Source organism: Mesoplodon bidens (assembly GCF_964165515.1).
Source record: "Mesoplodon bidens genome assembly, chromosome: 2".
Lineage (NCBI taxonomy): Eukaryota > Metazoa > Chordata > Mammalia > Artiodactyla > Ziphiidae > Mesoplodon > Mesoplodon bidens.
In genome coordinates, this window is record NC_138177.1 from 6,322,424 (window position 1) to 6,338,866 (window position 16,443).

At 33.4% G+C, this 16,443-nt stretch overlaps 1 protein-coding gene across 9 annotated transcripts in view; it reads left to right on the forward strand.

The window, feature by feature from the left end:
• The window catches only part of KCNT2 (potassium sodium-activated channel subfamily T member 2), a 354,137-nt gene that overhangs the window by 201,035 nt on the left and 136,659 nt on the right, over positions 1-16,443 (forward strand). For all 9 annotated transcript variants that reach the window (XM_081225686.1, XM_081225691.1, XM_081225687.1 and 6 more), the window contains one exon: positions 6,829-6,937. In XM_081225686.1, coding sequence (XP_081081812.1) covers positions 6,829-6,937 — 109 coding nt within the window. The remainder of the gene's footprint in view (positions 1-6,828; positions 6,938-16,443) is intronic.

The following is a 16,443-nucleotide window of genomic DNA, read 5'->3' on the forward strand; positions in this document are numbered from 1 at the left end:
CTGCTATACCTTTTGGTAACCATTAGTTTGTCTACTATGTCTGTGAGTCTATTTCTGGTTTGTAAATAAGTTCATTTGTATTATACTTTTAGATTGCACATATAAGTGACATCATATGATATTTGTCTTTCTCTGTCCGACTTACTTCACTTAGTCTGATAATATCTAGGTCCATCCATGTTGCTTCAGATGGCATTATTTCATCCTTTTTTATGGCTGAGTAATATTGTACTGTGTATATATATACCACATCTTTTTTTTATTGAGGTATTTATTGATTCACAGTGTTGTGTTAATTTCTGCTGTACAGCAAAGTGATTCAGTTATACATATATATGCATTCTTTTTATATTATTTTCCATTATGTTTTATCACAGGATATGGAATATAGTTCCCTGTGCTATATATTGCTTTATTGTTTATCCATTCTATATATAGTAGTTTGCATCTGCTAACCCCAAATTATATATATATATATACAGACTTGATGACATAGAGAACAGACCTGTGGTTATATATAAAAAATGCCATATCTTCTTTATCCATTCATCTGTCAGTGGACATTTAGGTTGCTTCCACACCTTGGATTTGTAAATAGTGCTGCTACGAACTACATACTGTCTTCCAAAGTGCCTGTGCCATCTTGCTTTCCCACCAGCAATGAATGAGACTTCTACTACTCCACATCCTCACCAGTATTTGGTGTTGTCACTGTTTAAGATTTTAGTCATTCTAGTAGGTGTGTTGTGGTATTTCATTGTTGTTTTAACTTGCAATTCCTAACAACATAATATGTTGAGCATCTTTCCATATGTTTGTGTGTCATCCCTGCATGCTTTTGATGAGATGTCTGTTCAGATCTTTTGCCCATTTTTAAATTGTGTTGTTTGTTTTCTTGTTATTATCTACTTCATTTATCCTATCAGTAACTTTATATTTAAAATGCATCTCTTCTTAATAGCTCATAGTTGGGTCTTACTTCTTTTGTCCTTTTGATATTCTTTATGTTTTAGTATGTTTAGTCCATTGACGTTTAATATCATCATTCTTGTGGTTGGCTGTAAGTCTAAATTGTTTTCTATTTTTTCCCACTGATGTTTGTTCCTCTGTTTCCTCTTTTCTACTTTTTAAAAATCATTTGAATTTTTTTTGGAATTTGAGTTTAATATACTTATTGGCTTTTTAGAAATACCTTTAGAATATTTTTTAGTGACTATTCTAGGGACTACAATACACTTCACTAACTTTTTATACTCTAATTCATGTTAATATTATACCACTTTTTAAAATGAGATACTTTGCTTTTATTCCTCTTCTGCTCTCCTTTATGTTGTAATTGTCAGATGTCAGTTATCTTTATAAATTTGAAACCCCACAGACATTTCTATAAATTTTGCTTTAGACAGACATATATTTTTAAGATATTAAGAGGAAAATAGTCTTTTCTATTCATTCTAATGGTAACCGTTTCTAATACTCTTCTCTGGTTTCTGAAGTTCTAACTTTCCCTCTGGTATCATATCCCTTTAGCTTGAAGGAGTTTCTTACACTTTTCTTGTAGCATGATTTTGATGGCAGCACATTTTGTTAGATTTTATTATTGGAAAAGTCCTTTATTTCACCTCTTAGAAGGATTTTTCTCTATATATAAAACACTGGTTTCACAAGTTTTTGTTTTGTTTCCTCATCATTCTGAACTTTAGGCTATTGTTTCATTGTCACCTGGTTTCCATGATTTTGATGAGAGTCCTTGGTCTTAAGACTTTTTCTTTGGCTGCTTTCGAGATAGTATCTTTATCTTCGGTTTCAAAAGTTTGATTACAATGTGCTTAGGTGTGGTTATCATTTTGTGTATATAATTTGGGATTTGCTGAACTCCTTAAACTTGTAAATTTGTGTCTTTCATAAAACTGGGAGGTTTCTGACCATTATTTCTTCAAATAATTTTCTGCTTTAATTTATCTTTTGTTCCTTTCCTGGGAGTCCACTTACATTACTTAAGATGTTTTCACATTTGTTCCAAAAGTCCCTGAACTCTGTGCCTTTTTCCATTCCTATTTTCTTTGTTTTTCAAATTGGATAAATTCTATTGATCTGTGATCAAGTTCACTGACTCTTTCCTCTGTCATTTCCATTCTATCTCAACGTCCATCCAGTGAATATTTTTCCAGATATTTTAGATTTCTATTTAATTTTTAAAGTATTTTCTATTACTCTACTGATTTTTTTCTCTGTTTATTACAAGCATTATTTTCCTTTACCTCACTGATCTTAGTTATAGGAGCTGCTTTAATCCTTGTCTGATAATTTTAGCATCTAGAACATCTAGAGGCTAGCAGCTATTGGGTATTGTTTTATTTGTTTTTTTCCTATGAAAATAGGTCACATTTTTCTGCCACTTCATATATTCAGTAATTTTGCTTTGTTTTCTGTTTATTGTGCTTTGTGGTGAAGCCTTGGATTCTCTTGTATTCCTCCAGGAGTATTGATGTTCTTGTTTTAGAAAGCAGTTAATTTGATCCAACTCAAAAGGAAAACTATATCACCCTTGCAGTTGGCAGTGATTCAAATCTTAGTTCAGATTGCTTTTATTTGGCCCCATGTATGTACTGTTCAGGGGCCAGCCAATGTTGTGTAAATTTTTACACACAGTCTGTGGTTTCTCTTCTCTGCCTCTCCATATTCTGGTATTTCCCAGTCTGCCAGATCAATGTTTAACCAAATACCTGGGCACCCTGTGACCTGGTCAAGTTGATACATAAAATTAACTATCACACCACATTAGGCTTGTTGTTATGTTTTGGAAGACACACACTGTTCACGTAAATAATTCTGGTTTACTCTTCATTAACTTTCATGCAACTTAAAGTTACAAACCATTGACAACAGTTTCTTCTTTCTGCACTGTAGTCCCTCAGATCTACCTATATTTTTAATCCTCCTTTTCCCTATAGCATTGTCAGATAAAACTTTCTGTGATGATGGAAATGCTCTATATTCTATATCTCCACTATCCAATACAGCTTTGAATTTGCTGCATGTTGCTTTGGACTCTTGATATGTAGCTAGTGTGATAAAGAATTGAATTCTTAATTTTAATTAATTTTATTAAATTTAAGTTTAAACAGTCACATTTGGCTAGTGGCTATTGTATGGACAGTGCTACACTAGAACATATTTTTGCTTTCTTTGTTTAAATGTATTAGTTATCTGCATGTCCTCTTTGGAAAATATCTGTTCAGGTCTTCTGTCCATTTTTTATTCAGGTTGTTTGGTTTTTCATGTTGAGTTGTGTGAACTGTTTATATATTTTGGATATTAACCCTTTTTGGTCATATCACTTGCAAATATTTTCTCCCATTCTGTATATTGTCTTTTGCTTTGCTGATGGCTTCCTTTGCTGTGCAAAAGCTTTTAAGTTTAACTAGGTCCCATTTGTTTATCTTTGCTTTTATTTCCTTTGCTTTAGGAGATGGATCCAAAAAAATATTGCTACAATTTATGTCAAAGAGTACTCTGCCTATGTTTTCCTCTAGGAGTGTTATGGTTTCTGGTCTTACAGTTAGGTCTTTAATCCATTTTGAGCTTATTTTTGTGTATGGTGGTAGAGAGTGTTTTAATTTCATTCTTTTACATGTAACTGTCCAGTTTTCCCAGCACCACTTATTGAAGAGACTGTCTTTTTTTTTTTTTTTTTGCGGTACGCGGGCCTCTCACTGTTGAGGCCTCTCCTGTTGCGGAGCACAGGCTCCGGACGCACAGGCCCAGCGGCCATGGCTCACGGGCCCAGCCGCTCTGCGGCATGTGGGATTCTCCCAGACCGGGGCACGAACCCGTGTCCCCTGCATCGGCAGGCGGACTCTCAACCACTGCGCCACCAGGGAAGCCTGAAGAGACTGTCTTTTATCCATTGTATATTCTTGTCTCCTTTGTTGCAGATAAATTGACCATACATATGTGAGTTTATTTCTGGGCTCTCTGTTCTGTTCCATTGATCTATGTGTCTGTTTTTGTGCCAGTACCATACTGTTTTGATTAGCTTTCTAGTATTGTCTGAAGTCAGGGAGTGTGATTCCTCCAGTTCTGTTCTTCTTTCTCAAGACAGTTTTGGACACTTGGAGTCATTTGCATTTCCATACAAATATTAAAGTTATATATTCTAGATATGTTAAAAACGCCATTGGTATTTTGATAAGGATTGCAGTGAATCTGTAGATTACTTTGGGGATTATGGTCATTTTAACAATATTAATTCTTCCAGTCCAAGAACGCAATATATCTTTCCATCCGTTTGTGTGGTCTTCAGTTTCTTTCATCAATGTCTTATAGTTTTCAGAGTACAGGTCTTTTACCTCCTTATTCCTAGATATTTTATTCCTTTTGATGCGATGGTAAATGGGATTATTTCCTTAATTTCTCTCCCTGTTAGTGTATAGAAAAGTAACAGATTTCTGTATGTTAATTTTGTATCCTGCAATTTTACCAAATTCATCATGAATCCTAGTAGTTTTCTGGTGGCATCTTTAGGATTTTCTATGTATAGTATCATGTCATCTGCAAACAGTGACAGCTTTACTTCTTCCTTTCCAATTTGGAGTTCTTTTATTTTGTTTTCTTCTCTGATTTTTGTGGCTAGAGGACATGCAGATAGCCATCAGGAACATGAAAAGATGCTCAGTATCACTAATCATCAGGGAAATGCAAATCAAAACCACAATGAGATATCACCCACACCTGTCAGAATAGCTGTTATCAAAAAGAACAAAAATAATAAATGTTGATGAGGATGTGGAAAAAAGGGAATGCTCGTACACTCTTTGTGGGAAAGTAAATTGGTGCAGCCACTGTGGAAAAGAGTGTGGAACTTTCTCAAAAAAACTAAAAATAGAACTACCGTATGACCCAGCAGTTCCACTCCTGGTTATATATCTGAAAAAAAAAACTAAAACACTAATTCAAAATGATACATGCACCCCACTGTTCATAGGAGCATTATTTACAATTGCAAAGATATAGAAGCAACCTAAGTGTCCATCAACAGATGAAAAGATAAAGAAGATGTGGTACATATATACAATGGAATATTACTCAGCCATAAAATATAATGAAAATTTGCCATTTGCAGCAATATGGATGGACTTGGAGGGTATATACTCAGTGAAATAAGTAAGACAAAGACAAATGCTGTATGATATCATTATATGTGGAATCTAAATAATACAACAAACTAGTGAATATAACAAAAAAGAAACAGACTACCATTTATTGAGAACAAACCTAGTGGTTACCAGTGGGGAGAGGGGTAGAGGGAGGGCAATATTGGGGTAAGGGATTAAGAGGTACAAACTATTATGTATAAAATAAGCTGTACAACACAGGGAATATAGCCAATGTTTTATATTTATAATAACTGTAGATGGAGTATAACCTTTAAAAATTGTGAATCACTATATTGCACACCTGTAACTTATATAACGTTGTATATCAACTATACTTTGATAAAAAAGCAAATAAATAAAATAAATGTAACTGAGTAGCAAATTTCTCCAGTACAGTTATCCCTTTGTATCTGAGGGTTTTGCATCCTCGGATTCAACCAACTGTGGATCAAAAATATTTGAAAAAAATGCCAGAAATTTTCAAAAAGTAAAACTTGAATTTACTGCCTGCCAGCAACTATTAACATCATATTTACATTGTATTAAATATTATCATAATCTAGAGATGATTCAAAATATATGGGAGGAGTTATATAGGTTAGATGCAAATACTATGCCATTTTATTTTTTTAATAAATGTATTTTTTGTTTTTATTTATTTTTGGCTGCGTTGGGTCTGTTGCTGCCTGCAAGCTATCTCTAGTTGCAGTGAGCAGGGGCTACTCTTCATTGCGGTGCTCGGGCTTCTCATTGTGGTGCCTTCTCTTGTTGCAGAGCACGGGCTCTAGGAATATGGGTTTCAGTAGTTGTGGCTCGCACGCTTAGTTGCTCCGCGGCCTGTGGGATCTTCCCAGACCAGGGATTGAACCTGTGTCCCCTGCATTGGCAGGCGGATTCTTAAGCACTGTGCCATCAGGGAAGCCCCTAGTACTATGCCATTTCATATGAGGGACTTGATCATCCTTGTATTTTATTGTCCACGGAGAGTCCTGGAAACTGAGGGACAGCTGTAATTTGCTTTGATTTATTCAGTTAATTAAGTAATAATTTATAGGGTGACACTATGTGTAAAATTTCATGGTAAGCATGATTTTCACTGCCTTCCTCAGTCTTAGCATCTTTTTTAAAATATATTTTTTTCTGTTATTTTTTAATATCTGAAAGTTATTGGTCTTCCAACACACACACAGTCAAAATCCTTTTATCTTTACTGTCATATAAAAAGTAAACTAATGTGTTCTCCTCACAAATAGTCACTACAGTCATTCCCCTTTTACCAATCTTTCTAACTATGTTAAAATTATTTTATGTCCATATTTTTTTCCATGGAAATTGTTATTACAAACTAACAGTTGTGCTGCATTTCTGAAGGTTTCTGCCCCTCAAGTATTTTCTGGGAAATTTATTTTTAAGCTTGTCAAGAGACTTCCCTCTTAATCTCTGCTAATTTCCTAAGTGTTGATAATTACTACTGATTGAATTAGGTATTGTTGATCTCTTTTATAGAAATAATAACTATCTTTAATAGTAAGACCTCACAATGAATGATTTCATATGCTTAATTTTAAACTGTAGATATGACCATTTCACACACTGACTGACGATTTTTACTTAACATATTATAAAATTTTCAATTTAGCTCATGATATTTTGATTTTTATCATTTCAGGATCACCAAACAATTTTGAGAGCATGGGCTGTAAAAGATTTTGCTCCAAATTGCCCTTTGTATGTCCAGATCTTAAAGCCTGAAAATAAATTCCATATCAAATTTGCTGGTAAGTTGGGCCTTGAATGAGATCCTTTGAATTGCCTCAAATTCCCATTTTGATTGTAAGTTATGTCTCTGAAGTTACTGGTAACTTATTACATTCATGTTTCTGTAGAACAGAAGAATTTCCTTTTTATCATCTACTTGTTATGAGGATTTATTCACTTTAAAATGTGAATCTTTGTGGTGAATTTTTACTTTTTTATATAATTTGGTGATTTTAGTAACCGAACTTGCTGGATACGTTAGTAAGCTTGAATAGATTAACCGTGATTAGTTGAGTACATAATAGAGACACAGGTTTCAAATGTTATACATATTAATTTATACTTATGTTTACATATAGATAGACAATACTGTGCTATAGATCATTATATATACATATAAACTTACCACGGAATAAAATAATATAATATATTCAAGTATTTTAAATAGACTTAATTTGGGGGTAGATTTTGAAAACAATTCAAGAACAAGATACATGTGAATTTTTCATTCAGGCACTGCTTTTAAAATAATTATCCACAAGACGTTATAGTTTAAGCTGTTAGAAAATTGAACAGTAAAATAGTACTTTATTTTTTTCTTAAGTGCTTCTGTAGGAATTAATTTTGATCCAGGCAGTAATTTATATACATATATTTTTCAACTATAAGAACCATTTTTATAAAATTTCACCTTAATGGTCTAAACCTTCAAAAGTCGTTAAAATGTAAATCACTTTAAGTATGCATTTGCAAAATATATGTCCTTCAGAAGATGTATTCACATACCTTAAAATGCTTACCTATTAGTATATGATATTTAAAAGAAACATTATAAACACTAAGAAATTTTAAAATAATGATGAGAATCATGACATTATTGCTATTCAATTTTCTCTGACTCTTATCTTTTAACCTTGCTGCTAATGACATCACTTTTTTCTTAAAAAGTATAGGAAACAACTTAAAGCAATGACTCTCAACTTTGGCAGCATTTTACAATGTGTTTTGAAGATATTTTTTTAAAGTACTAACCAAAGATTCTGAGAATTTAAATGGTCTCTGCGAATTTAAATAGTTTAGATGGTGCCAGGGTTTCTTTAAGCCTGTTTTCTAAATGGAAAATTAAAAGTAACAGTACCTCCTTTGTAGACAATCTTTTGAAATTGAATGGAAAAATAAATGTAAAGTACTCCATTCTTGACCAGTTACATTTGTTATTAACATTCAAGAAGTGCCAATTATTTATCTAAAACACCTTTGTAACTAAGCTGCCTTATTTTTATTATTATTTAGGAAAAGGAATATTTTTGCAAAATTTTCATACCTCATAATGACTTGCTATGATAAAATTTTTAGGAAGATAGTAATGGCACAGCACTAAACTTCTTAAAAATATATTTAACTTTGAGTACCAACACTTAAGATTTAGCTCAGCATATTAGTATTTTTGCTCCTATATTTTCCTCTTGTTAAATGACCATAATAATATAATGTCTCTATTCCATTGTTTAGAATTAGCAGTAAGGATTAAATAAATAATATCTGAAACATATTAGGTCTTCAATAAATGGATATTGAATGTGGATCTTAAAACAATATGTAGTTTGGGAAAACAGTTTTTACTTTTGAATGTGCTATAACTAAAATTCAGAGCATATTTTAGTTTTTCTCCTTTTAGCAAGCCATTGATGTGCTCACAACAGACCAAACTCACTGAAATTGTCTATTTTTACAAACAAAAATTACAGATGATTTGAATTGATTCTCTATCACATTCTTATTTTGCTGTTATTTTGATAAATCCATCAAAATGAACAGTTTTAAAATTCTATCCCAATAGTTTATCTCATTATTTCTCATTTATGGCATCTGCTGAAATTCGTTTTAATAATGTCTGTATTCTTTTATGGCTGAGATTAAAACATCTCAGAGGAACTCTTTTTATAATATGAAAAGATGAAAGCACCCTGGTTTCATTAAAATGCCATAAGAAACAGTTTGAGGTGATGTATGAAACTCTCCAACCAATATAATATGCTTTATGTCTCAGCATGAGGTTAAAAAGATTATGGACTTAACCTTTCAAAAGACAGTGTATCAAGCTGTCATTTCGTTGATGTGGTACGTTGTTAAAATAATGGCTTCCAACGAGCCATGCTCCCTGTGTCTGTGTCCTGTTGTGATTCCACATTGCGGCTTCTTCCATGAGGAGGTGGAATCTATTTCTCCACCCTTTGAGTATGGGTTGTTCTGTCACTTGGCTTTGACCAATGCACTGTGACAAAAGCTGCATTGTGTGACTTTAGAAACTAAGCCTTAAAAGGCCATCCAGCCTTTGCTTGCCTTTCACGGGAACACTGCCCAGAGACTGCTTGTGAAGAATCCCGATTTAGTCTTTCCAAGGATGAAAAATCACATGGAAAGGGAGGCTCATCCATTCCTGGCACCCCCACCTCCCTAGCTCCCAACTCACCCATCAACCAACCCAAAAAGCCATGCTGACCCACAGAATGTTGAGAAATGAAATGATTATTTTAAGTCACTAAGTTTTGGAGTCATTTGTTATACAACAGTAGATAATGAATACTGTTTGTAATAAAATAATAATTATTTTAATCTTAAATCATATTTACTTGGAAATATTCATTATATTTTTGTCCTTATAGTCTCATGAGTATTTTACAGCATGATTCCAATTATCACAAGATATAAAATATATTTTTATTTCCATTTATTTACTTTCTTCAATTCCCCTAAATTGTGGAACTCCTAGCATGACTATCATTGATGTATTTTTTGTAAGTAAATCCACGTTTTTAAAATATGAAAGGGAGGAACTTCAAAATTCAGCTGATATGTATTGAAAATATTAGAAAGTAAAAACAATGTAGCAACCTAGTAACTATTATTTTATGCAGATATACCATTTATATAATTTATGGATCATTTTCTCCTGAACAAAAAGACTGTAGGCATTCATTAAAATAAATTATGGAATTGTTACACTATTATTTGAATGAATTATTCTATGAATTATTATAGTGTTAATTATAAATACAATTATCTTCTACATTTTGATCAGATTCACAGAAGAAAAGTCCATATGGACATGATTTCAGCAATGGAAAATATATGCTCTTACTCATGTCAACAAGAGAGAAAGTTAACATTAGTGAGCCTAGAGTTAGAAAGAAAAAAATCCTCAGGAAAATAATAGTTACAATAAAAGATTTCTGAATATGAGCCCAAGTATAAATTGTAATGATTCAAGTAAAATAAAAATATCCTTCAGGGCTTCCCTGGTGGCGCAGTGGTTGGGAGTCCGCCTGCCGATGCAGGGGACACGGGTTCGTGCCCCGGTCTGGGAGGATCCCACATGCCGCGGAGCGGCTGGGCCCGTGAGCCATGGCCGCTGGGCCTGTGCGTCCGGAGCCTGTGCTCCATAACGGGAGAGGCCCACATACTGCAAAAAAAAAAAAAAAAAAAAAAAAAAAAGTAAATAAATAAATAAAAATATCCTCCACAGATAATTTGATTATTTTAATCACCACAATTTTCAAGAAGAAAATAAACTCAGATTGGTTCATAGAAAAACAGTATTTATTTTCCGTAGTTTGCCCCTTTTTATAATAAATTTGTCAAAGTGAATAGATATATATTGCAAATTCTGGAATGAGGCTGACCTCAGTCAAATCTTTGTTCTACTATGTAATGACTGCATGATCTCAGGCTTTTCGATCTCTCAAGGTTGAGTTCTTCAATATGTACAGTGAGGGTAATAAGAGAAACTATCCCATTGGGTTGTTATGATTAAAAAAAAATACTCAAAAGAACATCAGCCACTAGTAATTAGTACCTATCAAATTGATGATTGTCATGAATCTTGAATACCTATGTCTTATCCTCCTAATAAGTCTGTATTATCTTTGTCTCCAGGAAAAGTAACTGAGAGTTTCCCATGAAGCTTTACAAAGAGCTTATTATAGACATTCAAAGAGCACATAATTTTCAGTTTGCACATATTTTCCAGAGAACAGAAAAAGAAAGATGTCTCCTTAACTCATTGTATGGGATTATGGCCTTGATACAAAACTCATTAAGCATAGTATGGGAAATGATAATTAGAGACCAATTTAGTTGATTAACATGGTTGAAAAATTATAGAAAAAATATTATAAAAGTAATGTCTTTAAAAAATAACGTATCATCACCAAGTTGGAATTATTCTAGAAGTAGATCATCATTTTAAAGAAGAAAATATTATTATTACTTCAATGGATACAAAAAAGCATTTGAGAGAGAATTTAACATTCCTTCAAAATTTAAAAAAAAGAAAAATATAAAATGCTAGGAAGCTACAAGTAAGGAACTTCTTAACCTAAGGCAGATTATCTACAAAATAACCTAGAGGAAAACAAATATTTAATGGTCACATACTGAGAGTCTGGCTTTAAGATTATGTACAAACAAGGATGCCTACTAAAACCAGTTTTACTCAGCATTGTCCTGGAAATCCTAAGGCATGCGGTAAGACTACAAAAATAAATAAAAGGAATAAGTATTGGAAAAAGAGAAATAAAACTGCCATTATCCACATATCATAAGATTTTCTATGAAGAAAATTCAAAAGAATTTTCTTTTTTTTCCCTAGAATGCCTTTTCCTTAGGGGAGCTCATCCATTTATTTGATTTCCAAAATTGAGTCTCTCCCTCAAATATCCACTATGAACTCCTGTCTTGTTCCTCTAACTGAATAGTCAGTGTCTCCTGTTAGGTTTCTAATAGCTGTCTCAAAATTAAAATATCTAGAGATAGTTACTGATTTTCCCTGACCTAAAATCTGTTTCAACCCCATTCTTCCCAGCAGCATCTATTAATACTTAGAACTCAAGCCCAAAACCCATGAGTCTTTCATTCTTCCATTGTTTGTATCCAGTCCATCAAGTGGTGTATGGTTCCACTCCATGAATATCTCAGGCTTATCCACAGACACAACCCTTGTCCATGCCATAATCATGTTTTACTTAGGCTGTTTCAAAAAACTCCCTTTCCTTTTCTTCCTGAGTATTTACAAATTGTATCTATAAACTTATTGCTGCTCTCATATTCCCATCATATTTGCAATAATGAATGTCATTTATGTATTGTAGGAGACAGTTACATCTTCATACCATCGATGTCAGCCTAAACTCACTGTTTCCTCCTTTCAGTAGAGATGCCAGCATTCTTTTACAACATCTTTACTTTTTTATATATTTTAAATTATTTATTTATTTATTTATTTATTTTTGGCTGCGTTAGGTCTTCGTTGCTGCTCGTGAGCTTTCTGTAGTTGTGGCAAGCGGGGGCTACTCTTTGTTGTGGTGCGTGGGCCTCTCATTGCGGTGGCTTCTCTTCTTGTGGAGCACGGGCTCTAGGCGCGTGGGCTCAGTAGTTGTGGCGCCGGGCTTAGTTGCCCCACGGCATGTGGGATCTTCCCGGACAAGGGCTCGAACCTGTGTCCCCTGCATTGGCAGGTGGATTCTTAACCACTGCTTCATCAGGGAAGTCCCAACATCATTATTTTTAAAAGACTCTAGTGGGTTATTTTTTGTCAACCTCTGTAGATGAAAAATTGAATGGTAATATAGCTTTGGTTATGTTAAATCTTTTTTTCCTGTGAGAAAGAATTTTGTCAATGCACTTCTTTTTTAGAAGTGGGAATTGGTACTGAACATAGGAAGAGGTAATGGCAGTGTTCCCTAGCTATGACTAACAGAAAAATGTGGTTTTATAACATCTTGTACTCTTTGTCAGCCTCTTGTGGGACTAGCAATTCCAGTAAAGCCTCTCCAGGGTCAAATATTTGATCTGAAATTACCTGGAAAAAAGATGCACCTCCACATTGCTGAACCCTTCATAAATTGTCTCTCCTTAGTGACAAAACTGTGATAAAAAAGGCAAAACATTATAGTAGTTCAGTTTTTAGATGTGTTTCTGTAGCCCACGTTTTAATCAGAATAAAACCAAACCCATATCTTTTTCTTCACTGTACATTCTGAAACTCATTTAAAAAAAATGCACAAAACAAACAGACAAGAAAAATATCTACCTTACTAGGAAAAGAACTCCTTTACTGAAAAGCCTTGAATGAACTTAAAGAATGAACTGTACTCTCCAGTTTGTCACTTGAATGGAAAATCTTTGCTGTCTGTCTCCTAATCAGATTAAATTAAAAAATCAGTGGAAAGGTGAACCCCTATTATCTGAGTAAATTAATTGCTAAATTTAGGTTCCCACTCTATACTCCTCCTGCCAAGTAAAGTGTTAGGTCATCTGTGACTATTCAATTCCCTTTTCTTTATCGACTAATTTTCTTTCAACTACTGGGTTCTCTGGAAATTTCCCACTTCATTTTAACAAATATAGGAAGGCATAAAAATCAAATTGATAAATTTTCACCCACAAGTAGGAGTAAAGAATGTAAACATACGTCTATAAATAAATTTGTAGGAGTGAAGAACGTAAAACTCAATTTGTAAGTGATTTGTGAATTTTCTATGAATTTTATTTCCCATGTTTCGATGATGATATTTCCTAAGTAACAGATTTGAATTAAAGTTCATGAATGAATGGAAGAATCAGACCACAATAGTAAAGTGCTGAATGAATAAAATTCTTTCTCCTTCACCACTAAAGCGTGCCGAGAAGAATGATTCATGATACTAGAACTATAGGAGTTAGTTCTGGGAACTTAAAAAAAAAAAGATTTTAATTGCAAAAAAAAGTTAAAATGAGCAAAAGGAAATACTTTCTAACAATATCATTGACAGTACTCTATAAACATATGTTTTTCTTATAGTATATAGTCATGGATGGCTACCATTATAAAAACAATATTGTTTAAAATCACACACACACACACACACACACACACACACACACATATTGGAGAAATGATTTGACTAAAAGTTTAGCCATCGGTTTTTACTGGCGCACCAGACACTCCAATGCCTCAATTTTTCCTCCCCAAAAAGAGAGTGGAAAAATATTTCTAAGCAATATAAATATTGGAAATTATCTTAGCTGTTTTAAATAACATATGTATGCACAAGGCTTGGCTTTTACCAAATGGGGAGGTGTGAGTTCTTCATGCTGAATAATATCATTTCCCATATACACCCACATAGACACCATGTTAAACTTCATGCTTACAACCTACTTAAAAACATAATGCTTTGAATTCTTATATTTTCAAAAAATAAATTACCAAAACTTTGAAAATTCTCCATTTTTAGATGGAAATATTTTCTTTTTGATTTTTGTCTTATTTTGAAGATATCAGAAACCACTTAACATAAGGCCATCTTCAAACCCAGCACAATTTGGAATTTTTACTTTTCTTTCCCACTATTTTTCACTTTGCAAAAAAAATCAAACATACAGTTTTAAAATTATACAATGAAAATGTGTATTACCCTCATTTACATTCAACAGTGAACATTTCCACATTTGTTTCATCTTCTATCTGTATATTACACACACACAGACACACACACACACAAACACATACATTTTTACATAAGCATGTTTTTCCTAAGAATGACATTCTGCTACATAGCCAAGATAACATTTTCACCCTTAAGAGATGAAAACCAACATTTTATTTTTAATTGCATTTGCTTTTTAAGTTTTTTTGTAGAAGTAGATCAACAGAAGAATGGTATATATAGAACAGAGCACTTCTATGTACCCTTTCACATAACACACCTTCCTGGAATGTTAACTTCTTATTATAGCCATGGCCCATTTAATCAAAATTTTAAAAATTAACATTGCTGTGGATTATTTTTAAGTTAAATACGTTCCTGTATTTTGCTCCTCCTAATAAAATATCAATCATGTTTTTGTTTTTCCTTTCTGTGACTTTTACAAGTTTAATATATGGGCCAAACCATATTTCCTGCTTTTTCTCTTTGACACTTGATTAATTGCTGCTGACCATTAAGTATTTAAAGCCATTTTCTTGTGGACCACTTAAAATTTAATTAACTCAAAGCATCTTTATGTTTTTCTCCATTAATTTTCTTATGGTTGTATATTTCTCAAAGACTCATTTTCATAGTTCTGGAAACCAGAGAAGCGTTTTTCTTCTTCTGTCTTAGGAAAGTGCCAGACATATTCTATCATAACCTAAGCCTATGATTTTCAGTCTGTAAAGTAGTTTCTTGATATGAATGTTTCATAAAGAAAACCAGGTATATCCTCTTTTATTCTTGCTTACTCATTCAAAACATTTTTATTGAGTCCTACTGTGAGCAATAAATTGTTCCAGGCACTAGTGTTATAATGAAGATGAAGATGGAGTAGCTATCTATTCCAATGGCAGATTTTCTAATTTTCTTTACCTTTAACCCTTTAATAACCAGGGAGTGTGCCTTTACCTTTATCCCAAAAATAGCACTTCAACTGAGCTTTTTCTTTCTACAGAGAACTTCATTTGTAACCTGAGAATCCTCATCCTCAACCCTTGCCACCCTCTTTATATAACAAAATTCATGATCCCAATTATGCTCTAATTTAGTAAAGTTTTCATGATTTGATATAATATCCCTGTTCCTGGAATAGTTGCTTCTGTATTGAAAAGAGTCTCTTAAAACACAATTTTTAACCCCAAAAGAATGAGATCCTAATACTAGGACAGCCAACAAGTGGAGAGAGCAAATATTATAATGGGATGTTTATTTAATCTAACATTGACTCAAATCATACTGCATAAGGACATATTGTGCACATGCGCATGTGTGGGTGTTGTGTGTGTGTGCGATTGTGAATTAGGCTTTACTAAAGAATTGGAATATTGTTGGAGAAGTGATGAGAGGCTAACGAAAGTTTTAGGTAAAGGTGTACATTTTTAACTAGTTAACAGAGCGACTCCAGGGGAAATATGGAGTGCAGGGAAGAGGGCAAAAAGGACCACACGGGGTGATTATTTCGGAAGTTATTATATTTGTTCAGGTGAGCGATACTGCGAGATTTAACCTAATGGTCGTTCAGGGTGAGAACGGATTCACGAATCATTTCAGACGTTCTCTAGACTTCATAATCAGTTGACTGTGAGAACCACAGAAGAGTGCGAAATTATTTTATTTTATCTTTGCAACTTTCCATCTCTTGTTGGTGTATTCTCATATTTAATATGAATTATACTATAACAGTTAACGAATCTATTTGTAGTGGCTTAGATGTTCATTTAACTCGTATGATTTAAAAACTTAAATGATCTGTTAAGGATGTTGAAAAGTAATACTGTGACTCAGGAGAATAAAAATGTGCAAAAATGTATGAAATAGAGAAAAGGAAAAAAAAAAGTACAGTTTTCCACCTGTGTCGGGGAAACACCAGGTCTTTCCTCCTGTGTTTCTCTGCTGTGACCTTTACTTCTCACACCGAGCACTTCGCTTCTGACACTTCTGGTCACCAAATGTGTGGTGTTTTTTTTTTTTCCACACACCAAGCAATTCTGCACAACACCAGCTGGGTGTCC